The 25,340-nt window shown below is 58.5% G+C and overlaps 3 protein-coding genes across 4 annotated transcripts; all 3 read left to right on the plus strand.

Moving 5' to 3' along the window:
• Positions 1–3,787: 3,787 nt before the first annotated feature.
• LOC144955663 (dynein axonemal heavy chain 2-like) lies at positions 3,788–12,176 on the plus strand (the record flags this gene model as incomplete). The annotated part of the gene is made up of 6 exons (XM_078885827.1): positions 3,788–4,004; positions 8,675–8,814; positions 9,485–9,695; positions 11,095–11,211; positions 11,416–11,557; positions 11,938–12,176. Coding segments are annotated over 6 exons (1,066 nt in total), but the record flags the coding sequence as incomplete, so codon positions are not given.
• An 81-nt stretch (positions 12,177–12,257) lies between these two features.
• LOC144955662 (dynein axonemal heavy chain 2-like) lies at positions 12,258–19,912 on the plus strand. Of its 2 annotated transcripts, none has more exons than XM_078885825.1 (4): positions 12,258–12,459; positions 16,319–16,435; positions 18,498–18,662; positions 19,805–19,912. In XM_078885825.1, the coding sequence occupies exons 1-4, from the start codon at positions 12,439–12,441 to the stop codon at positions 19,877–19,879; spliced, it is 378 nt and encodes a 125-aa protein (XP_078741951.1). In that variant the 5' UTR covers positions 12,258–12,438; the 3' UTR covers positions 19,880–19,912. The 2 variants fall into 2 exon arrangements, with proteins under 2 accessions (XP_078741951.1, XP_078741952.1); XM_078885826.1 differs by lacking the exon at positions 12,258–12,459 and adding an exon at positions 13,807–13,838.
• A 228-nt stretch (positions 19,913–20,140) lies between these two features.
• On the plus strand, positions 20,141–21,745 carry LOC144955661 (dynein axonemal heavy chain 2-like; the record flags this gene model as incomplete). The annotated part of the gene is made up of 3 exons (XM_078885823.1): positions 20,141–20,450; positions 21,174–21,322; positions 21,679–21,745. Coding segments are annotated over exons 1-3 (300 nt in total), but the record flags the coding sequence as incomplete, so codon positions are not given.
• Between the last annotated feature and the right edge of the window lie 3,595 nt (positions 21,746–25,340).

The raw sequence follows: 25,340 nt of genomic DNA on the forward strand, positions 1-25,340 counted from the left end.
CCCACCCACAGCCCCCCACCCACAGCCCCCCACCCACAGCCCCCCACCCACAGCCCCCACCACCACAGCCCCCACCCACAGCCCCCACCCACAGCCCCACCCACAGCCCCCACCCACAGCCCCCCACCCACAGCCCCCACCCACAGCCCCCACCACCACAGCCCCCACCCACAGCCCCCACCCACAGCCCCCCACCCACAGCCCCCACCCACAGCCCCACCCACAGCCCCCCACCCACAGCCCCCACCCACAGCCCCACCACCACAGCCCCCACCCACAGCCCCCACCCACAGCCCCCACCCACAGCCCCCACCCACAGCCCCCACCACCCACAGCCCCCACCCCACAGCCCCCACCCACCCACAGCCCCCACCCAGCCCCACCCACAGCCCCCACCCACAGCCCCCCACCACCACAGCCCCCACCACCACAGCCCCCACCCACAGCCCCCACCCACAGCCCCACCCACCCCACAGCCCCCACCACCACAGCCCCCACACCACCACAGCCCCCACCCACAGCCCCCACCCACACAGCCCCCACCCCACAGCCCCCACCCACAGCCCCCACCCACAGCCCCCACCCCACAGCCCCCACCCACAGCCCCCCACCCACAGCCCCCACCCACAGCCCCACCCAGCCCACCCACAGCCCCCCACCCACAGCCCCCACCCACAGCCCCCACCCCACAGCCCCCACCCACAGCCCCCACCCACAGCCCCCACCCACAGCCCCCACCACCACAGCCCCCACCCACAGCCCCCCCACCCACAGCCCCCCACCCCACAGCCCCCACCCACAGCCCCACCCACAGCCCCCACCCACAGCCCCCACCACCACAGCCCCCACCCACAGCCCCCACCCACAGCCCCCACCCCACAGCCCCCACCCACAGCCCCCACCACCACAGCCCCCACACCACAGCCCCCACCCACAGCCCCCACCCCACAGCCCCCACCCACAGCCCCCACCCACAGCCCCCACCCACAGCCCCCACCCACAGCCCCCACCACCACAGCCCCCACCCACAGCCCCCACCCACAGCCCCCACCCACAGCCCCCACCCACAGCCCCCACCACCACAGCCCCCACCCCACAGCCCCCACCCAGCCACAGCCCCCCACCCACAGCCCCCACCCCACAGCCCCCACCCCACAGCCCCCACCACCACAGCCCCCACCCACAGCCCCCACCCACAGCCCCCACCCACAGCCCCCACCCCACAGCCCCCACCCACAGCCCCCACCCACAGCCCCCACCACCACAGCCCCCACCCACAGCCCCCACCCACAGCCCCCACCCACAGCCCCCACCACTACAGCCCCCACCCACAGCCCCCACCCACAGCCCCCACCCACAGCCCCCACCCACAGCCCCCACCCACAGCCCCCACCACCACAGCCCCCACCCACAGCCCCCACCCACAACCCCCACCCACAGCCCCCACCCACAGCCCCCACCCACAGCCCCCACCCACAGCCCCCACCACCACAGCCCCCACCCACAGCCCCCACCCACAGCCCCCACCCACAGCCCCCACCACCACAGCCCCCCACCCACAGCCCCCACCCACAGCCCCCACCACCACAGCCCCCACCCACAGCCCCCACCCACAACCCCCACCCACAGCCCCCACCCACAGCCCCCACCCACAGCCCCCACCCACAGCCCCCACCACCACAGCCCCCACCCACAGCCCCCACCCACAGCCCCCACCCACAGCCCCCACCACCACAGCCCCCACCCACAGCCCCCACCCACAGCCCCCACCCACAGCCCCCACCCACAGCCCCCACCCACAGCCCCCACCCACAGCCCCCAACCACCACAGCCCCCACCCACAGCCCCCACCCACAGCCCCCACCCACAGCCCCCACCCACAGCCCCCACCACCACAGCCCCCACCCACAGCCCCCACCCACAGCCCCCACCCACAGCCCCCACCCACAGCCCCCACCCACAGCCCCCACCCACAGCCCCCACCCACAGCCCCCACCCACAGCCCCCACCCACAGCCCCCACCCACCACAGCCCCCACCCACAGCCCCCACCCACAGCCCCCACCCACAGCCCCCACCCACAGCCCCCACCCACAGCCCCCACCCACAGCCCCCACCCACAGCCCCCACCCACAGCCCCCACCACCACAGCCCCCACCCACAGCCCCCACCACCACAGCCCCCACCCACAGCCCCCCACCCACAGCCCCCACCCACAGCCCCCACCCACAGCCCCCCACCCACAGCCCCCACCCACAGCCCCCACCCACAGCCCCCACCCACAGCCCCCACCACCACAGCCCCCACCCACAGCCCCCACCCACAGCCCCCACCCACAGCCCCCACCCACAGCCCCCACCCACAGCCCCCACCCACAGCCCCCACCCACAGGGGCAATCGCCCCTTGTCGCACATTCACTCAGTACGACCACCACCACTATCGTCAACACCACCATCATCACCGCCACCTATACCACCACGATCACCACCATCATCATCATCACCACCACCAACACCACCATCATCATCACCACCACCAACACCACCACCACCATCATCATCACCACCACCAACACCACCACCATCATCATCATCACCACCACCAACACCATCATCATCATCACCACCACCAACACCACCATCATCATCACCACCACCAACACCACCACCACCATCATCATCACCACCACCAACACCACCACCATCATCATCATCACCACCACTGTCACCATCACGACCATCATCACCTCCACCTATACCACCATCACCATCACCACCACGATCACCACCACCATCACCACTACCAACACCACCACCACCACTACCACCACCATCACCATCATCACCACGACCACCATCACTATCACCACCACCATCACCACCACTACCAACACCACCATCATCACCACCGCCACCACCACCACTATCACCACCACCATCACCACCACGATCGCCACCACAATCACCACCACCACCACTACCATCACCATCATCACCACGACCACCACCACTATCACCACCACCATCACCACCACGATCACCACCACCACCACTACCACCACCATCACCATCATCACCACGACCACCACCACTACCACCACCACTACCACCACCATCACCATCATCACCACGACCACCACCACTATCACCACCACCATCACCACCACTACCAACACCACCACCATCACCACCACTACCAACACCACCATCATCACCACCACCACCACCACTATCACCACCACCATCACCACCACGATCGCCACCACAATCACCACCACCACCACTACCACCACCATCACCATCATCACCACGACCACCACCACTATCACCACCACCATCACCACCACTACCAACACCACCACCATCACCACCACTACCAACACCACCATCATCACCACCACCACCACCACTACCACCACCATCACCATCATCACCACGACCACCACCACTATCACCACCACCATCACCACCACGATCACCACCACCATCACCACCACTACCATCACCATCATCACCACGACCACCACCACTATCACCACCACCATCACCACCACTATCATCACCACCACTACCAACACCACCATCATCACCACCACCACCACCATCACCATCATCACCACCACCATCACCACCACTACCAACACCACCACCACCACTACCAACACCACCATCATCACCTCCACCACCACCACCATCACCACCATCACCACCACTACCAACACCACCACCGCCACCACGACACTAACATCGCCGCCGCCGCCGACGACAACGACGACCGCGTGCCACAGGAACCGCATCCGCCAGTACCCGGCGCTGGTGAACTGCACCACCATCGACTGGTTCTGGGAGTGGCCGCGGGAGGCTCTGCTCGAGGTGGCCGAGCGCTGCCTGCAGGGAGCGGCGCCGTCCGGCACCACCGGCACCACCGCCGCCGATGGCACCAGCGGCGGCACCGGCACCACCACCGCCGATGGCACCGCCGATGGCACCAGCGACAGCCCAGAGGTTTGCGGAGACTCACACCGGGAGCCATGGTTACACGCGCGCCGCACCGAGTTACTCGTTTGAGGCCGGGGTCGATCCTCGGGGGAGGTCGCGGCACCGGCTCAGATAATCGGCGTCACCGGTGCCGGCGGGCGGTCCCGGTGGCGGCCCCGAACCACGGCGATTTTACACCGGGGAATCTCGTGGCTGAGAGTTGACGGTTTTAGCCGGCGTCACCGGTGACTTCCACAGAGACACGTAGACTCATAGACTTACATAGACACCCATAGACTTGCACAGAGACCCATAGACTCACATAGAGACCCATAGACTACTCACACAGAGACCCATAGACTCACACACAGAGACCCATATACTTACACAGAGACCCACAGACTCACACGGAGACCCATAGACTCACATAGAGAACCATAGAATCACATAGAGACTCATAGACTCACACAGACACCCATAGACTCACACAGAGACCCATAGACTCACATAGAGACCATAGACTACTCACACAGAGACCCATAGACTCACACACAGAGACCCATATACTTACACAGAGACCCACAGACTCACACAGAGACCCATAGACTCACATAGAGACCCATAGAATCACATAGAGACTCATAGACTCACACAGAGACACACAGACTCACATAGAGACCATAGACTACTCACACAGAGACCCATAGACTCACACACAGAGACCCATATACTTACACAGAGACCCACAGACTCACACAGAGACCCATAGACTCACATAGAGACCCATAGAATCACATAGAGACTCATAGAATCACACAGAGGCCCATAGACTCACATAGAGACCCATAGACTACTCACACAGAGACCCATAGACTCACACACAGAGACCCATATACTTACACAGAGACCCACAGACTCACACAGAGAACCATAGACTCACATAGAGAACCATAGAATCACATAGAGACTCATAGACTCACACAGAGGCCCATAGACTCACACAGAGACCCATAGACTCACACAGAGACCCACAGACTCGCACAGAGACCCACAGACTCACACAGAGACCCACAGACTCACACAGAGACCCACAGACTCACACAGAGACCCATAGACTCACACAGAGACCCACAGACTCGCACAGAGACCCACAGACTCACACACAGAGACCCACAGACTCACATAGAGACCCATAGACTCACATAGAGACCCATAGACTCACACAGAGACCCACATACTTACACAGAGACCCACAGACTCGCACAGAGACCCACAGACTCACACAGAGACCCACAGACTCACACAGAGACCCACAGACTCACACAGAGACCCATAGACTCACACAGAGACCCACAGACTCGCACAGAGACCCACAGACTCACACACAGAGACCCACAGACTCACACAGAGACCCACAGACTCGCACAGAGACCCACAGACTCGCACAGAGACCCACAGACTCACACACAGAGACCCACAGACTCACACAGAGACCCACAGACTCACACAGAGACCCACAGACTCGCACAGAGACCCACAGACTCGCACAGAGACCCACAGACTCTCACACAGAGATCCACAGACTCACACAGAGACCCACAGACTCACACAGAGACCCACAGACTCGCACAGAGACCCACAGACTCGCACAGAGACCCACAGACTCGCACAGAGACCCATAGACTCACACAGAGACCCACAGACTCACACAGAGACCCACAGACTCACACAGAGACCCACAGACTCACACAGAGACCCATAGACTCACACAGAGACCCACAGACTCGCACAGAGACCCACAGACTCACACACAGAGACCCACAGACTCACACACAGAGACCCACAGACTCACATAGAGACCCATAGACTCACATAGAGACCCATAGACTCACACAGAGACCCACATACTTACACAGAGACCCACAGACTCGCACAGAGACCCACAGACTCACACAGAGACCCACAGACTCACACAGAGACCCACAGACTCACACAGAGACCCATAGACTCGCACAGAGACCCACAGACTCGCACAGAGACCCACAGACTCACACACAGAGACCCACAGACTCACACAGAGACCCACAGACTCGCACAGAGACCCACAGACTCACACACAGAGACCCACAGACTCACACAGAGACCCACAGACTCACACAGAGACCCACAGACTCGCACAGAGACCCACAGACTCGCACAGAGACCCACAGACTCTCACAGAGACCCACAGACTCTCACACAGAGATCCACAGACTCACACAGAGACCCACAGACTCACACAGAGACCCACAGACTCGCACAGAGACCCACAGACTCGCACAGAGACCCATAGACTCACACAGAGACCCACAGACTCACACAGAGACCCATAGACTCACACAGAGACCCACAGACTCAAACAGAGACCCACAGACTCGCACAGAGACCCACAGACTCACACACAGAGACCCACAGACTCATACAGAGACCCACAGACTCGCACAGAGACCCGTAGACTCACACAGAGACCCACAGACTCACACAGAGACCCATAGACTCACACAGAGACCCAAAGACTCACACAGAGACCCACAGACTCGCACAGAGACCCACAGACTCACACACAGAGACCCACAGACTCACACAGAGACCCACAGACTCACACAGAGACCCACAGACTCGCACAGAGACCCACAGACTCACACACAGAGACCCACAGACTCACACAGAGACCCACAGACTCACACAGAGACCCATAGACTCACACAGAGACCCACAGACTCGCACAGAGACCCATAGACTCACACACAGAGACCTACAGACTCACACACAGAGACCCACAGACTCACATAGAGACCCATAGACTCACATAGAGACCCATAGACTCACACAGAGACCCACATACTTACACAGAGACCCACAGACTCGCACAGAGACCCACAGACTCACACAGAGACCCACAGACTCACACAGAGACCCACAGACTCACACAGAGACCCATAGACTCACACAGAGACCCACAGACTCGCACAGAGACCCACAGACTCACACACAGAGACCCACAGACTCACACAGAGACCCACAGACTCGCACAGAGACCCACAGACTCACACACAGAGACCCACAGACTCACACAGAGACCCACAGACTCACACAGAGACCCACAGACTCGCACAGAGACCCACAGACTCGCACAGAGACCCACAGACTCTCACACAGAGATCCACAGACTCACACAGAGACCCACAGACTCACACAGAGACCCACAGACTCGCACAGAGACCCACAGACTCGCACAGAGACCCATAGACTCACACAGAGACCCACAGACTCACACAGAGACCCATAGACTCACACAGAGACCCACAGACTCAAACAGAGACCCACAGACTCGCACAGAGACCCACAGACTCACACACAGAGACCCACAGACTCATACAGAGACCCACAGACTCGCACAGAGACTCGTAGACTCACACAGAGACCCACAGACTCACACAGAGACCCATAGACTCACACAGAGACCCACAGACTCACACAGAGACCCACAGACTCGCACAGAGACCCACAGACTCACACACAGAGACCCACAGACTCACACAGAGACCCACAGACTCACACAGAGACCCACAGACTCACACAGAGACCCACAGACTCGCACAGAGACCCACAGACTCATACAGAGACCCACAGACTCGCACAGAGACCCACAGACTCACACACAGAGACCCATAGACTCACACAGAGACCCACAGACTCACACAGAGACCCATAGACTCACACAGAGACCCACAGACTCAAACAGAGACCCACAGACTCGCACAGAGACCCACAGACTCACACACAGAGACCCACAGACTCATACAGAGACCCACAGACTCGCACAGAGACTGGTAGACTCACACAGAGACCCACAGACTCACACAGAGACCCATAGACTCACACAGAGACCCACAGACTCACACAGAGACCCACAGACTCGCACAGAGACCCACAGACTCACACACAGAGACCCACAGACTCACACAGAGACCCACAGACTCACACAGAGACCCACAGACTCGCACAGAGACCCACAGACTCATACAGAGACCCACAGACTCGCACAGAGACCCACAGACTCACACACAGAGACCCATAGACTCACACAGAGACCCACAGACTCACACAGAGACCCATAGACTCACACAGAGACCCACAGACTCGCACAGAGACCCACAGACTCACACAGAGACCCACAGACTCACACACAGAGACCCACAGACTCGCACAGAGACCCACAGACTCACACAGAGACCCACAGACTCACACAGAGACCCACAGACTCACACAGAGACCCACAGACTCACACAGAGACCCATAGACTCACACAGAGACCCACAGACTCGCACAGAGACCCACAGACTCACACAGAGACCCACAGACTCACACACAGAGACCCACAGACTCACACAGAGACCCACAGACTCGCACAGAGACCCGTAGACTCACACAGAGAACCACAGACTCACACAGAGACCCACAGACTCGCACAGAGACCCACAGACTCGCACAGAGACCCACAGACTCGCACAGAGACCCATAGACTCACACAGAGACCCACAGACTCACACAGAGACCCATAGACTCACACAGAGATCCACAGACTCACACACAGAGACCCACAGAGACAGACAGCAGCCAGTGCTAGAGACGCTGTCCCCGCTCCGTGCGTGCAGCTGCAGGCCAAGGTGGCCCAGATGTTCGTCACCATGCACCGCTCCGTGGCCGACTCCTCGCGCCGGATGCTCGTGGAGCTGCAGCGGCACAACTACGTGACCCCCACCAACTACCTGGAGCTGGTGGGCGGGTACAAGCGGTGAGCAGGCACGGCGGCAGGCACACCGCACCACCACAAGCACCACCACAACCACCACCGCCACCACCACCGCCGCCACCACCACCACCGCCACCACAGCCGTCGTCGTCATGAGCAACAGTGGCATCAGCAGGATTACAACCACCACCACAACCACCACCGCCGCTCACCACCCCCCCTCACCACCACCACTCACCACCCCCCCCCTCACCACCACCACTCACCGCTCACCACCCCCCCTCACCACCACCGCTCACCACCACCACTCACCACCCCCCCTCACCGCTCACCACCCCCCCTCACCACCACCGCTCACCACCACCACTCACCACCCCCCCTCACCGCTCACCACCCCCCCTCACCACCACCGCTCACCACCACCACTCACCACCCCCCCTCACCGCTCACCACCCCCCCTCACCACCACCGCTCACCACCACCACTCACCACCCCCCCTCACCACCACCACTCACCACCACCTCTCTGGCCAGGCTACTAGCAGAGAAGCGCCGTGAGTTGGGCCACCAGGTGGCCAAGCTTCGCACCACCACCGCTCACCACTCACCCCTCACCACTCACCCCTCACCACCACCGCTCACCACCACCGCTCACCACTCACCACCACCACTCACCACTCCCCCTCACCCCTCACCACCCCCGCTCTGGCCAGGCTGCTGGCAGAGAAGCGCCGTGAGTTGGGCCACCAGGTGACCAAGCTTCGCAGTGGGCTGCACAAGATCGACGACACGAGCCGCAAGGTGGAGGCCATGCGCGCCCAGCTGGAGGAGGCCAAGCGGCGGGTGGCCGACTTCCAACGGCAGTGCGAGGAGTACCTCGTGGTGATCGTGCAGCAGAAGCGGGAGGCTGACGAGCAGCAGAAGGTGCGGGGTGGTGGGGTGACGTTGTTGTCGTTGTTGTTGTCGTTGTTGTCGTCATCATTGTCGTCATCATTGTTGTTGTCGTCATCATTGTCGTCATCATTGTTGATGTCGTCATCATTGTCGTCGTCATTGTCGTCGTCGTCATTGTCGTCGTCATCGTCGTCATCATTGTCGTCGTCATCGTCGTCGTCATCGTCGTCATCATTGTTGATGTCGTCATCATTGTCGTCGTCATCGTCGTCGTCATCGTCGTCATCATTGTTGTTGTCGTCATCATTGTTGTTGTCGTCATCATTGTCGTCATCATTGTTGTTGTCGTCATCATTGTCGTCGTCATCGTCGTCGTCATCGTCGTCATCATTGTTGTTGTCGTCATCATTGTCGTCATCATTGTTGTTGTCGTCGTCATCGTCGTCATCATTGTTGATGTCGTCATCATTGTCGTCGTCATCGTCGTCGTCATCGTCGTCATCATTGTCGTCGTCATCGTCGTCGTCATCGTCGTCGTCATCGTCGTCATCATTGTTGATGTCGTCATCATTGTCGTCGTCATCGTCGTCGTCATCGTCGTCATCATTGTTGATGTCGTCATCATTGTCGTCGTCATCGTCGTCGTCATCGTCGTCGTCATTGTTGTTGTCGTCATCATTGTCGTCGTCATTGTTGTTGTCGTCGTCATCGTCGTCATCATTGTTGATGTCGTCATCATTGTCGTCGTCATCGTCGTCGTCATCGTCGTCATCATTGTTGTTGTCGTCATCATTGTCGTCGTCGTTGTTGTCGTCGTCATCGTCGTCATCATTGTTGTTGTCGTCATCATTGTCGTCGTCATCGTCGTCATCATTGTTGTCGTCGTCATCATTGTCGTCGTCATCGTCGTCATCATTGTTGATGTCGTCGTCATTGTCGTCATCATTGTTGTTGTCGTCATCATTGTCGTCATCATTGTTGTTGTCGTCATCATTGTCGTCGTCGTTGTTGTCGTCGTCATCGTCGTCATCATTGTTGTTGTCGTCATCATTGTCGTCGTCATTGTCGTCGTCATCGTCGTCATCATTGTTGTCGTCGTCATCATTGTCGTCGTCATCGTCGTCATCATTGTTGATGTCGTCGTCATCGTCGTCATCATTGTTGATGTCGTCATCATTGTCGTCGTCATCGTCGTCGTCATCATTGTCGTCGTCGTCGTCGTCATCATCGTCGTCATCATTGTTGTCGTTGCCATCATTGTCGTCGTCATCGTCGTCATCATTGTTGATGTCGTCATCATTGTCGTCGTCATCGTCGTCGTCATCGTCGTCATCATTGTTGTTGCCGTCATCGTCGTCATCATTGTCGTCGTCATCGTCGTTGTCGTCGTCATCACTGTCATCACTGCCGCTGTGTCGCTGCTGCACAGGCCGTGGTGTCTCACAGTGAGCGCATCTCGCTGGAGGAGGCCAAGTGCAAGTCGCTGGCGCAGAACGCCCAGCGGGACCTGGACGAGGCGCTGCCAGCCCTGGAGGAGGCCATGAAGGTGCCCCCCCCCACCCCCCTCACCCCCCTCACCCCCCCCCTCACCCCCCTCCCCCCCTTCCCCTTCTACCCCCTCCCCCCCTCTACCCCCTTCCCCCTCCACCCCCTCCCCCTTTCCCCCTCCCCCCCTTCCCCCTCACCCCCCCCCGCCCCCCGCCCCCCCCCTCACCCTTTCACCCCCCCCCCCTCCCCTCCCGCCCCCCAGGCGCTGGAGTCTCTGAACAAGCGCGACATGACGGAGATCAAGTCGTACGGCCGCCCCCCGCCGCTGGTGGAGACGGTGTTGCAGGCCGTCATGATCCTCAGGGGCGGCGAACCCACCTGGGCCGAGGCCAAGCGGCAGCTGAGTGAGGGCAGCGCCGTCGTCATCGTCATCGTCGTCATCGTCATCGTCGTCATCGTCATCATCGCCATCGTCGTCATTGCCATCATCGCCATCATCGTCATCATTGTCATCGTCATCGTCGTCATCGTCGTCATCGTCGTCATCGTCATCATCGTCATTGCCATCATCGCCATCATCGTCATCATTGTCATCGACAACGTCATCATCGTCGTCATCATCATCGGCGTCATCGTCGTCGTCGTCATCGACGCCATCGTCGTCATCATCATCGTCATCGGCACCGTCATCATCGGCGCCACCGCTACCACCACCATCACCACCACCACAACCACCACCACCACCAACCCCCCCCCCCCCACCTCGTCTCTTTCTCTTCCGCAGGCGACCAGAACTTCATCAAGCAGCTCGCCAACTTCGACCGCGACAACATTTCGGACCGCGTGCTCAAGAAGATCGGCCAGTACTGCGCACAGCCCGACTTCCAGCCCGACATCATCGGCAACGTGTCGGGTGCGGCGCGCTCCCTCTGCATGTGGGTGCGCGCCATGGAGGTGAGGCTACTCCCCATTCCCCCCCCCCCCATCGCCTTTCCTTCGTTTGTTGACTCGTTCGTTCGCTGACTCGTTCGTTAGCTCATTAGTTAGTGTGTAAGTTCATTCATTCATTTCTCGGTTAATTCGTTAGTTAGTTTATTCGTTAGTTAATTCGTTAGTGAGTTCACTAATTCGTCGGTTAATTCGTTAGTTAGGTCATTCGTTAGTTCATTCGTTAGTTCATTCATTCGTTCATCGACTCATTCATCCTTGAGTTTATTCACCCGTCGATTGCTTCATCCAGCCCGACATCATCGGCAACGTGTCGGGTGCGGCGCGCTCCCTCTGCATGTGGGTGCGCGCCATGGAGGTGAAGCTACTCCCCATTCCCCCCCCCCCCCCCCATCGCCTTTCCTTCGTTTGTTAATCGTTCGTTCGCTCGTTGACTCGTTCGTTAGCTCATTCGTTATTTAGTGAGTTCATTAATTCGTCGGTTAATTCGTTAGTTAGTTCATTCGTTAGGCAGCTCATTCATTAGTTAGTTCAATCATTAGTTAATTCATTAATTCCTCAGTTCATTCGTTAGTTCGTTCATTCATTAGTTCGTTCATTATTTCGTCGGTTAATTCGTTAGTTCGTTCATTTGTTAGTTAGCTCATTTGTTAGTGAGTTCATTAATTTGTTAGTTCATTCGTTAGTTAGGTCATTCGTTAGTGAGTTAATTAATTCGTCAGCTCATTAGTTAGCTAGTTCACACATTCGTCGGTTAATTTCTGAGTTAATTCATTCGTGAGTTCGTTAGTTCATTCATTCGTTCATCGACTCATTCATCCGTGAGTTTATTCACCCGTCGGTTGCTTCATCCGTGTGAGCGGAGCGGCGCGCTCCCTCTGCATGTGGGTGCGCGCCATGGAGGTGAGGCTACTCCCCACCCCCCCCCCCCCCCATCGCATTTCCTTCGTTTGTTAATCGTTCGTTCGCTCGTTGACTCGTTCGTTAGCTCATTAGTTAGTTGGTTAGTTCGTTCATTAATTTGTCGGTTAATTCGTTAGTTAGTTCATTCGTTAGTTAGTTCATCCGTTAGTTAGTTCATTAATTCGTTAGTTAGTTCATTAATTCTTCAGTTCATTCATTACTTAGCTCATTGGTTAGCTCATTCGTTAGTTAGCTCATTCGTTAGTTAGTTCATGAATTCGTCGGTTAATTCGTTAGTTCGTTCATTTGTTAGTTCGTTCGTTAGTTCATCAGTTCATTCGTTAGTTAGCTCATTCGTTAGTTAGCTCATTCATTAGTTAGTTCATTCATTAGTTAGTTCATTCATTAGTTAATTAATTCGTCGGTTCATTCGTTAGTTCATTCATTAGTTAGTTCATTCATTAGTTAGTTCATTCATTAGTTAGTTCATTCGTTAGTTAGTTCATTCGTTAGTTAGTTCATGAATTCGTCGGTTAATTCGTTACTTAGTTCATGCGTTATTTAGTTCATTAATTCGTCGGTTCATTCATTCGTTAGTTCATCCGTTAGTTAGTTCGTTATTTATTTCATTCGTTAGTTAATTAATTCGTCAGTTCATTAGTTAGCTAGTTCACACATTCGTCGCTTCATTTCTGAGTTAATTCATTCGTGAGTTCGTTAGTTCATTCATTCGTTCATCGACTCATTCATCCGTGAGTTTATTCACCCGTCGGTTGCTTCATCCGTGTGAGCGGAGCGGCGCGCTCCCTCTGCATGTGGGTGCGCGCCATGGAGGTGAGGCTACTCCCCACCCCCCCATCGCCTTTCCTTCGTTTGTTAATCGTTCGTTCGCTCGTTGACTCGTCCGTTAGCTCATTCGTTAGTTAGGTCATGAATTCGTCGGTCAAATCCTTAGTTCGTTAATTATTTCGTCGGTTAATTCGTTAGTTGGTTAATTTGTTAGTTAGTTCATTCGTTAGTTAGTTAATTCATTTTTCAGTTCATTCGTTAGTTAGCTCATTCATTAGTTAGTTCATTCATTTTTCAATTCATTCGTTAGTTAGCTCATTCGTTAGTTAGTTCATTCATTTTTCAGTTCATTCGTTAGTTAGCTCATTCATTAGTTAGTTCATTCATTTTTCAGTTCATTCGTTAGTTAGCTCATTCGTTAGTTAGTTCATTCATTTTTCAGTTCATTCGTTAGTTCGCTCATTCGTTAGTTAGTTCATTAATTAGTTCATGTGTGTGGTGTGTGTGGTGTGTGTGGTGTGTGTGTGGGTTGTGTGGTGTGTGTGCGTGTGTGGTTTGTGTGTGGTGTGTGCGTGTGTGTGATGTGTGTGGTGTGGTGTGTGTGTGGTGTGTGTGGTCTGTGTGTGATATGTGTGTGTGGTGTATGGTGTGTGTGGTGTGTGTGGTGTGTGCGTGGTGTCTGTGTGTTCGTGTGTGGTGTATGTGTGTGGTGAGCGGGCCCGGGTAAGACTACGTGGCCGGGAGTCGGAGCCTTTCCCTGTGCACCTTGGGGTGCGACGGGGATGTCCTCTGGCTCCCACATTGTTTGACATCTGTTTCGACTGCGTAGTTCGTGAAGCCTTCAATAGCTGTACCGGGGGAATTACCATTTGGTACAGATACAATGGGAGGCTGATCGACGCCCGGGTGCGATCAAGGGATGGCTCCCTATTGGTCAACCACGTTATGTATGCCGATGATTTGGTAATAGCTGCTCATTCAGAAGAGGAGTTGGAGACGCTGCTGCTGAGACTGGAGCGTGCCACTGGGGGGTGGGGCCTTGCCATCGGCCCCGCCAAGGCTGGGCACCTGCCTGGGTGTTTTGTGCCGTCGGGCGCTCCGCCCCCACGGCTCCCAGTCGGTGGTGGGGCGGTTGTGGAGAGAGTGGAGAGTTTCCCATGCCTGGGCGGTGTGCTCATGACCGGCTCCAGTTTATCAGCAGAGGTCTCACTCCGAATCAGTCGAGCGGCAATATCTTTTCATCGGTTGCGTAACGCTGTGTGGAAGCTACCTGGTCTGTCGCTCCGCACGAAGCTTCAGGTCTTCTCGGCCACGGTCATTCCCTCCCTTCTCTGTGCTTGCGAGGCGTGGACCCCCCTGGTGGAGCGTCTTCGCCGGTTGGAGGCATTTGGGCTGGCCTGCCTGCGATCCATCCTGGGTTTAGCCGGGCTGGATTGTGTGGGGGGCTCACGGGTCCTTGAGGGATCTGGGCGGAGTCCCATCGGTGGGCTCCTCCGGCGGGCGGGGCTGCGTTGGCTGGGTCATGTGGCCCGCGTGCCCAGCCGCCGCATGCCTGGGCGGCTTTTGTTCGGCCGGATCGGGGGGGCTGGACGGGCGCGGCGCGGGCTAGAGAAGAGATGGAGTGATGTGGTACAGGAGGACGTGGAGCTGAGTGGACTTGCCGATGACTGGTACCAGCGGTGTCAAGATCGGCCTCAGTGGAGGAGGCTCGTGAAGGACGCTACTGGGCAGTTGGAGGCAGTCGCCCTCCAACAACAACGGAGGGCGGAGGAGCGACGCTCACAACAACGAGCGGAGCGCCGGGTGGCTAAAGCACAGCAAGTTGGCACAGTAGGGGGCACAGGTGGTGCATCAGCCAGTCATCTCGGTCATCTCGGTCAGTCGACCCGTGGCACCTGGGTCTGCCCCGTGACCTCCTGCCAGCGGGCGTTCGACACTTCACGTGGCCTCAAGGTGCACATGGCCTGGCACAAGCGTCGTGGTGACGTCACCGCCACTTAGTGGCGAATGGCGGTTGTTGTTGTTGTGTGTATGTGTGTGTGGTGTGTGTGGTCTGTGTGTGTGTGTGGTGTAATGTATTTGTTGTGTGCGGTGTGTGTGGTGTGTGTGGTGTATGGTATGTGTTGTGTGTGGTGTGTGTGTGTGGTGTAATGTATGTGTTGTGTGTGGTGTGTGTGGTGTGTGTGGTGTATGGTATGTGTTGTGTGTGGTGTGTGTGTGTGGTGTAATGTATGTGTTGTGTGTGGTGTGTGTGGTGTGTGTGGTGTATGGTATGTGTTGTGTGTGGTGTGTGTGTGTGGTGTAATGTATGTGTTGTGTGTGGTGTGTGTGGTGTGTGTGGTGTATGGTATGTGTTGTGTGCGGTGTGTGTGTGTGGTGTAATGTATGTGTTGTGTGTGGTGTGTGTGGTGTGTGTGGTGTATGGTATGTGTTGTGTGTGGTGTGTGTGTGTGGTGTAATGTATGTGTTGTGTGTGGTGTGTGTGGTGTGGTGTGTGTGTGGTGTGAATGGTTGTCCCTGCGTAGATGTACGGACGAATCTACCGCGTCGTCGAACCCAAGCAGAGCCGCCTCAACGCCGCCGTTGCCCAACTGCAGGAGAAGCAGGCCTCGCTAGCAGACGCCCAGGCCAAGCTGAAAGAGGTGGGGGCAGTGGGGGCGGTGGGTGGACAGCTGGGGGGTTGGGGGGGGAAGTGGCGAAGAGCTTCGCGGATTTTCGGATTCCCCCAGCGTTCGATTCCCGCTCACGGCCACCGGTCTTGGGCCTCCTCCGCCAAAGTCGATTCGGCGGTCAAATGATTAGGCGGGCGCGGTAGTAGCGTAGCAAACGTCGCCACTGGGGGAGACAAAGGCGGCCGGGCGTGGTGCTGGCCACCCACCCCCTCATGTGCCACAGTGCCGGTAGCCTTCATAGGCGCTGCTGCTACTCGCTACTAACAGCACTTGCCCCAGCAGCCTGTTGAGGCTACACGGGGGATCTTTGTCTTTGCCTCTGGGTCGCTTGCTTCCCACATTCTTACCCTCGGCTACCTGTCCACCCACTCACCCACCTGCCCGCTCGCTCGCCCGCTTACTCGCCCACTCGCCCACCTGCCCACTCACGCACCTGCCCACCCGCTCACCCACTCACCCGCCCGCCCGCCCACTCACTCACCTGCTCGCCCACTCGACCACTTACTCACCCACTCACCCACTTACTTGCCCACTCACCTGCGTGCCCGCCCGCTCGCCCGCTTACTCGCCCTCTCACCCACCTTCCATTCCACCTGCTCACCCACTTACTCGCCCACCCACTCACCCACCTGCCCGCCCGCTTATTCGCCCACTCGCCCACCTGCCCACTCACGCACCTGCCCACCCGCTCACCCACTCACCCACCCGCCCGCCCGCTCGCCCATTTACTCAACCACTCGACCACCTGCCCGCCCACTCACCCATCTGCCCGCCCGCTTACTCGCCCACCCACCCGCTCGCCCACTCACCCACCTGCCCGCCCACTCACCCACTTACTCGCTCACTCACCCATTTGTCCACCCACTCGCCCACTTACTCGCCCACTCACCCATTTGTCCACCCACTCGCCCATTTACTCGCCCACTCACCCACCTGCCCGCTTACTCGCCCACTCATCCACTCACCCATCTGCTTACTCGCCCACTCACCCACTCACCCACTCACCCACCTGCCCACTCACCCACCTGCCCGTCCGCTCACCCACTCACCCATCTCCCCACCCGCTCACTCACTCACTCACTCACCCACTTACCCATCTGCCCGTCCGCTTACTCGCCCACTCACCCACCTGCCCGTCCACTCACCCACTCACCCACCCGCCCACTCACCCACTCACCCATCTGCCCGCCCTCTTATTCGCCCACTCACCCACTCATCCACTCACCCACTCACCCTCCCGCCCACTCACCCACTCACCCACCCGCCCACTCACCCACCCACCTGCCCACCCACTCACCCACTCACCCACCCACCCGCCCACCCACCCACCCACCCGCCCACCCACCCGCCCACTCACCCACCCACCCGCCCACTCACCCACTCACTTACCCACTCACCCACCCACCTGCCCACTCACCCACTCACCCACTCACCCATCTGCTTGCCCACTCACCCACCCGCCCACTCACCCACCCACCCACTCACCCACCCACCCACTCACCCACTCACCCACCCACTCACCCACCCACTCACCCACCCACTCACCCACTCACTCACCCACTCACTCACCCACTCACCCACCCACTCACCCACCCACTCACCCACTCACCCACTCACTCACCCGCCCACTCACCCACCCACCCACTCACCCACTCACCCACCCACCCACTCACCCACTCACCCACCCGCCCACCCACCCACCCACCCACCCACTCACTCACCCACCCACCCACTCACCCACTCACCCACCCACCCACTCACCCACCCACCCACTCACCCACTCACCCACCCACCCACTCACCCACCCACCCACTCACCTACCCACCCACTCGCCCACTCACCCACTCACTCACCCACTCACCCACCCACTCACCCACCCACTCGCCCACCCACTCACTCACTCACCCACTCACCCACTCACTCACCCACCCACTCACCCACCCACCCACTCGCCCACTCACCCACTCACTCACCCACCCACCCACCCACTCACCCACCCACTCACCCGCCCACCCGCCCGCTCGCCCCGCAGGTGACGGAGCGGATGGAGACGCTCAAGCGTCAGTACGACGAGAAGCTGGCGCAGAAGGAGGAGCTGCGGCGCAGCGCCGAGGAGATGGAGGTGAAGTTGGAGCGCGCCGGAGCCCTGGTGGCCGGCCTCGCCGGGGAGAAGGCACGCTGGGAGGTCACCGTGCAGGTGGGCGCGGTGACGCGGTGGTGCCGTGGTGGTGCGGTGGTGCGGTGACGTGGTGATGCGGTGATGCGGTGCGGTGATGTGGTGCATGGTGATGCGGTGTGGTGCGGTGTGGTGATGTGGTGCGGTGATGCGGTGCGGTGATGCGGTGCGGTGATGCGGTGCGGTGATGTGGTGTGGTGATGTGGTGCGGTGATGCGGTGATGCGGTGTGGTGATGCAGTGGTGCAGTGGTGGTGCGGCGGTGATGCAGTGATGCGGGGATGCGGTGCGGTGGTGCCTTGGTGCGGTGATGCGGTGCGGTGATGCGGTGCGGTGATGCGGTGATGCGGTGCGGTGATGTGGTGCATTGCGGTGCGGCGGTGATGCGGTGCGGTGATGCGGTGCGGTGATGCGGTGATGCGGTGCGGTGATGTGGTGCATTGCGGTGCGGCGGTGATGCGGTGCGGTGATGCGGTGATGCGGTGATGCGGTGATGCGGTGCGGTGATGCGGTGTGGTAGTGCATCACAGTGCGGTGAAACCGGTGTGATCGTGCAAGTTTGGTTTTACTTCCGGTAAAATTTATTTTCCATTTTTGAATCGGCATCTTGGACAGGAAGGTGAACGATCGCTGCTCGTCATGGCGGAGGATCAAGATGCCGACTAGAATGTTCTCGTGCCAGCGGTTAAAACAAACACGACGACCCGATGTGTCCTAACTTTTGGGCCACCCCGGACAATGTGTGGGCGGGTGTGTGTGTCTGTGTGGGTGTGTGTGTGTGTGTGTCTGTGTGGGTGTGTGTGTGGGTGTGTGTGTGTGGGTGTGTGTGTGGGTGTGTGTGTGTGGGTGTGTGTGTGGGTGTGTGTGTGTGTGGGCGGGTGTGTGTGTCTGTGTGGGTGTGTGTGTGTGTGGGTGTGTGTGTGTGTGTGGGTGTGTGTGTGTGTGTCTGTGTGGGTGTGTGTGTGTGTGGGTGTGTGGGTGTGAGTGTGTGTGTGTGGGTGTGTGTGTGTATGTGTGTGATTGAGTGTGTGTGGGTGTGTGTGTATGTGTCTGTGTGGGTGTGTGTGTGGGTGTGTGTGTGAGTGAGTGAGTGAGCGAGCGAGCGAGCGAGTGAGTGAGTGAGTGAGCGAGCGAGCGAGTGAGTGAGCGAGTGTCGCCTGGCAGGGCCTGGAGGTGGACCTGCGCTACGTGGTGGGCGACTGCCTCATGGCGGCGGCCTTCCTCTCCTACAATGTGTGAGTGTGAGTGAGCGAGCGAGCGAGTGAGTGAGTGAGCGAGTGAGTGAGCGAGTGAGTGAGCGAGTGAGTGAGCGAGTGAGTGAGCGAGTGAGTGAGCGAGTGAGTGAGCGAGTGAGTGAGCGATGAGTGAGCGAGCGAGTGTCGCCTGGCAGGGCCTGGAGGTGGACCTGCGCTACGTGGTGGGCGACTGCCTCATGGCGGCGGCCTTCCTCTCCTACAATGTGTGAGTGTGAGTGAGTGAGCGAGTGAGTGAGTGAGCGAGCGAGTGAGTGAGTGAGCGAGTGAGTGAGCGAGTGTCGCCTGGCAGGGCCTGGAGGTGGACCTGCGCTACGTGGTGGGCGACTGCCTCATGGCGGCGGCCTTCCTCTCCTACAATGTGTGAGTGTGAGTGAGTGAGCGAGCGAGTGAGTGAGTGAGCGAGTGAGCGAGCGAGTGTCGCCTGGCAGGGCCTGGAGGTGGACCTGCGCTACGTGGTGGGCGACTGCCTCATGGCGGCGGCCTTCCTCTCCTACATGGGCCCCTTCCTCTCCAACTACCGCGAGCAGATCGTCTCCAACATCTGGATGAAGCAGGTGCCCTCGTTACCCTGGTTACCGTGGTCACCGTGGTTACCCTCGTCACCCTCGTCACCATGGTTACCCTCGTCACCATGGTTACCCTGGTTACCCTCGCCACCATGGCCACCCTCGTCACCATGGTTACCCTCGTCACCATGGTTACCCTGGTTACCCTCGCCACCCTCGTCACCGCGGTTACCCCCTTCACCCTCGTCACCATGGTTACCCTCGTCACCCTGGCCACAGAGCAGCTAACTCAATGGTCGACTATGTGGTTGACTGTGTGGTCGACTATGTGGTTGACTGTGGTTGACTCAATGGTCGACTATGCGGCTGTAGATGCGGGAGCTGGATGTCCCGTGCTCGCCGGCGTTCAGTCTCAATGGTCGACTATGTGGTCGACTTCGTGGTTGACTCAATGGTCGACTATATGGTCGACTATGTGGTTGACTCAATGGTTGACTATGTGGTCGACTTCGTGGTTGACTCAATGGTCGACTATGTGGTTGACTCAATGGTTGACTATGTGGTCGACTTCGTGGTTGACTCAATGGTCGACTATGCGGCTGTAGATGCGGGAGTTGGGTGTCCCGTGCTCGCCGGAGTTCAGTCTCAATGGTCGACTATGCGGCTGTAGATGCGGGAGCTGGGTATCCCGTGCTTGCCGGCGTTCAGTCTCGATGGTCGACTATGTGGCTGACTCAATAGGTGACTCAATGGTCGACTCCGCGGCTGTAGATGCGGGAGCTGGGTATCCCGTGCTCGCCGGAGTTCAGCTTCTCGGCGTTCCTGTCGCGAGGGACGACGGCGCGAGAGTGGAGCTTGCAGGGGCTGCCCTCCGACTGCTTCTCCAGCGAGAACGGCATCATCGTCACGCGGGGAGCGCGGTAACACACCACACCGCACCATACACACACACCGCACCACACACACACCACACCGTACCACACACACCGCACACACACACACCACACACACACCACACCGCACCACACACACCGCACCGCACACACACACCGCACACACCACACACTCTACACACACACACCACACACACCACATACACACCACACACACACCACACACACCACACACTCTACACACACACACCACACACACCACACACACACCACACACACCACACTCACACACCACACACACACCACACTCACACCCACACCACACACACCCAACATGTGCATGGGTCGTGTGGCCTGACCTCTCCCCCCAACCCATGCCACAGTTGGCCGCTGATGATCGACCCACAAGGTCAAGCCACTGAGTGGATCAAGAACATGGAAGCCTCACGGGTGAGTGAGTGGGTGAGTGAGTGGGTGGGTGAGTGAGTGGGTGAGTGAGTGAGTGAGTGGGTGAGTGAGTGGGTGAGTGGGTGAGTGAGTGAGTGAGTGGGTGGGTGGGTGAGTGAGTGAGTGGGTGAGTGAGTGAGTGAGTGGGTGAGTGAGTGGGTGAGTGGGTGAGTGAGTGAGTGAGTGAGTGAGTGGGTGAGTGAGTGAGTGAGTGAGTGGGTGGGTGGGTGAGTGGGTGAGTGGGTGGGTGGGTGAGTGAGTGGGTGAGTGAGTGGGTGAGTGGGTGAGTGAGTGAGTGAGTGGGTGAGTGAGTGAGTGAGTGAGGGTGGGTGGGTGGGTGGGTGAGTGAGTGAGTGGGTGAGTGGGTGGGTGAGTGAGTGAGTGAGTGGGTGAGTGAGTGAGTGGGTGGGTGGGTGAGTGGGTGAGTGGGTGGGTGAGTGGGTTGGTGAGTGGGTGGGTGAATAGGTGAGTGATGGGTGAGTGAGTGGGTGGGTGAGTGGGTGAGTGGATGGGTGGGTGGGTGAGTGAGTGATGGGTGAGTGGGTGATGGGTGAGTGAGTGGGTGGGTGAGTGGGTATGCGAGTGATGGGTGAGTGAGTGGGTGGGTGAGTGGGTGTGTGGGTGAGTGAGTGACGGGTGAGTGTGTGAGTGAGTGGGTAAGAGAGTGGGTGGGTGAGTGAGTGATGGGTGAGTGGGTGATGGGTGAGTGAGTGGGTGGGTGGGTGAGTGAGTGGCGGGTGAGTGTGTGAGTGAGTGGGTGGGTGAGTGAGTGATGGGTGGGTGGGTGAGTGAGTGAGTGGGTGAGTGGGTGAGTGAGTGGGTGGGTAAGTGAGTGAGTGGGTGGGTGAGTGGGTGGGTGGGTGGGTGGGTGAGTGAGTGAGTGAGTGGGTGAGTGAGTGAGTGAGTGGATGGGGTGGTGAGTGGGTGGGTGGGTGAGTGGGTAAGTGAGTGATTGGTGAGTGGGTAAGTGGGTGAGTGGTTGGGTAAGAGAGTGAGTGGGTGGGTGGGTGAGTGAGTGAGTGAGTGGGTGAGTGAGTGGATGGGTTGGTGAGTGGGTGGGTGAGTGGGTAAGTGAGTGATTGGTGAGTGGGTAAGTGGGTGAGTGGTTAGGTAAGAGAGTGAGTGGGTGGGTGGGTGAGTGAGTGAGTGGGTGAGTGAGTGGATGGGTTGGTGAGTGGGTGGGTGAGTGGGTATGCGAGTGATGGGTGAGTGGGTGAGTGGGTGGGTAAGAGAGTGAGTGGGTGAGTGGGTGAGTGGGTGAGTGAGTGATGAGTGAGTGAGTGTGTGAGTGGGTGAGTGGGTGAGTGAGTGATGAGTGAGTGAGTGTGTGAGTGGGTGAGTGTGTGAGTGGGTGAGTGTGTGAGTGGGTGAGTGGGTGAGTGAGTGATGAGTGAGTGAGTGTGTGAGTGGGTGAGTGTGTGAGTGGGTGAGTGAGTGTGTGAGTGGGTGGGTGAGTGAGTGGGTGAGTGAGTGATGAGGGAGTGGGTGAGTGGGTGAGTGAGTGGGTGAGTGAGTGATGAGGGAGTGGGTGAGTGGGTGAGTGAGTGGGTGAGTGGGTGGGTAAAAGAGTGAGTGGGTGAGTGAGTGAGTGAGTGAGTGAGTGGGTGAGTGAGTGAGTGAGTGAATGGGGTGAGTGAGTGGGTGAGTGAGTGAGTGGGTGAGTGGGTGAGTGAGTGAGTGAATGGGTGAGTGATGAGTGAGTGAGTGTGTGAGTGGGTGAGTGTGTGAGTGGGTGAGTGGGTGAGTGAGTGATGAGTGAGTGTGGTGTGAGTGGGTGAGTGTGTGAGTGGGTGAGTGAGTGATGAGTGAGTGAGTGTTTGAGTGGGTGAGTGTGTGAGTGGGTGAGTGAGTGTGTGAGTGGGTGGGTGGGTGAGTGAGTGGGTGAGTGAGTGGGTGAGTGGGTGGGTAAGAGAGTGAGTGGGTGAGTGAGTGAGTGGGTGAGTAGGTGAGTGAGTGATGAGTGAGTGGGTGAGTGAGTGGGTGAGTGAGTGGGTGAGTGGGTGAGTGAGTGAGTGAATGGGTGAGTGAGTGGGTGAGTGAGTGAGTGAGTGAATGGGTGAGTGAGTGAGTGGGTGAGTGGGTGAGTGGGTGAGTGAGTGAGTGAGTGATGAGTGAGTGGGTGAGTGAGTGAGTGGGTGAGTGAGTGAGTGGGTGGGTGAGTGGGTGGTGGGTGGTGAGTGGTGAGTGTGGGTGGTGTGGGTGATGGGTGAGTGAGTGGGGTGGGTGAGTGGGTGTGTGGGGGTGAGTGTGTGACGGGGTGAGTGTGTGAGTGAGTGGGTAAGAGAGTGAGTGGGTGGGTGAGTGGGGTGGGTGGGTGAGTGAGTGATGGGTGAGTGGGGTGGGTGGTGGGTGGTGAGTGGGGTGGGTGGGGTGGGTGAGTGAGTGGCGGTGTGAGTGTGTGAGTGAGTGGGGTGGGTGAGTGAGTGATGGGTGGGTGGGTGAGTGAGTGAGTGGGTGAGTGGGTGAGTGAGTGGGTGGGTAAGTGAGTGAGTGGGTGGGGTGAGTGGGTGGGTGGGTGGGTGGGTGAGTGAGTGAGTGGGTGAGTGGATGGGGTGGTGAGTGGGTGGGTGGGTGAGTGGGTAAGTGAGTGATTGGTGAGTGGGTAGTGGGTGAGTGGTTGGGGTAAGAGAGTGAGTGGGTGGGGTGAGTGAGTGGATGGGTTGGTGAGTGGGTGGGGTGAGTGGGGTAAGTGAGTGATTGGTGAGTGGGTAAGTGGGTGAGTGGTTAGGTAAGAGAGTGAGTGGGTGGGTGGGTGTGGTGAGTGAGTGGGTGAGTGAGTGGATGGGTTGGTGAGTGGGTGGGTGAGTGGGTATGCGAGTGATGGGTGAGTGGGTGAGTGGGTGGGTAAGAGAGTGAGTGGGTGAGTGGGTGAGTGGGTGAGTGAGTGAGTGAGTGTGTGGGTGAGTGGTGTGTGAGTGGGTGAGTGGGTGAGTGAGTGTGAGTGAGTGTGTGTGGTGGGTGTGTGAGTGTTGAGTGAGTGGTGAGTGGGTGGTGTGGGTGTGAGTGTGTGAGTGGTGATGTGGGAGTGGGTGAGTGAGTGAGTGGGTGAGTGAGTGAGTGGGAGTGGGTGAGTGGGTGAGTGGGGTGAGTGGAGTGGGTGAGGTGAGGTGAGTGGGTGAGTGAGTGGTGAGTGAGTGGGTGAGTGAGTGGGTGAGTGAGGGGTGAGTGAGTGAGTGGGTGAGGTGGGTGAGTGAGTGAGTGAGTGGGTGTGTGAGTGAGTGAGTGTGTGAGTGGGTGAGTGTGTGAGTGGGTGAGTGGGTGAGTGAGTGTGGTGAGTGTGTGAGTGGGTGAGTGAGTGATGAGTGAGTGAGTGAGTGGGTGAGTGGTGAGTGGGTGAGTGAGTGTGTGAGTGGGTGGTGGTGAGTGGGTGAGTGAGTGAGTGGTGAGTGGGTGGAGTGGTGAGTGGGTGAGGTGAGTGGTGGGTGAGTGGTGAGTGGGTGAGTGAGTGAGTGGGTGAGTGGTGAGTGGGTGAGTGAGGTGAGTGGGTGAGTGAGTGGGTGAGTGAGTGGGTGAGTGGTGAGTGAGTGAGTGATGGGTGAGTGAGTGGTGAGTGGGTGAGTGGTGAGTGAGTGAGTGAATGGGTGAGTGAGTGGGTGAG

Source organism: Lampetra fluviatilis, unplaced genomic scaffold (genome assembly GCF_964198595.1).
Source record: "Lampetra fluviatilis unplaced genomic scaffold, kcLamFluv1.1 SCAFFOLD_1228, whole genome shotgun sequence".
In the NCBI taxonomy this organism is placed as follows: Eukaryota; Metazoa; Chordata; class Hyperoartia; order Petromyzontiformes; family Petromyzontidae; genus Lampetra; species Lampetra fluviatilis.

What these genes read in the sequence shown, in the direction of transcription:
- LOC144955662 (XM_078885825.1), top strand. Translation starts at nt 12,439, where the DNA reads ATGTGGGTGCGCGCCATGGAG. An exon ending in TGTGGGTGCGCGCCATGGAG is followed by an intron (nt 12,460 to 16,318) that starts GTGAAGCTACTC and finishes GTCCCTGCGTAG; the next exon opens with ATGTACGGACGAATCTACCG. An exon ending in GCTGGGAGGTCACCGTGCAG is followed by an intron (nt 18,663 to 19,804) that starts GTGGGCGCGGTG and finishes GTCGCCTGGCAG; the next exon opens with GGCCTGGAGGTGGACCTGCG.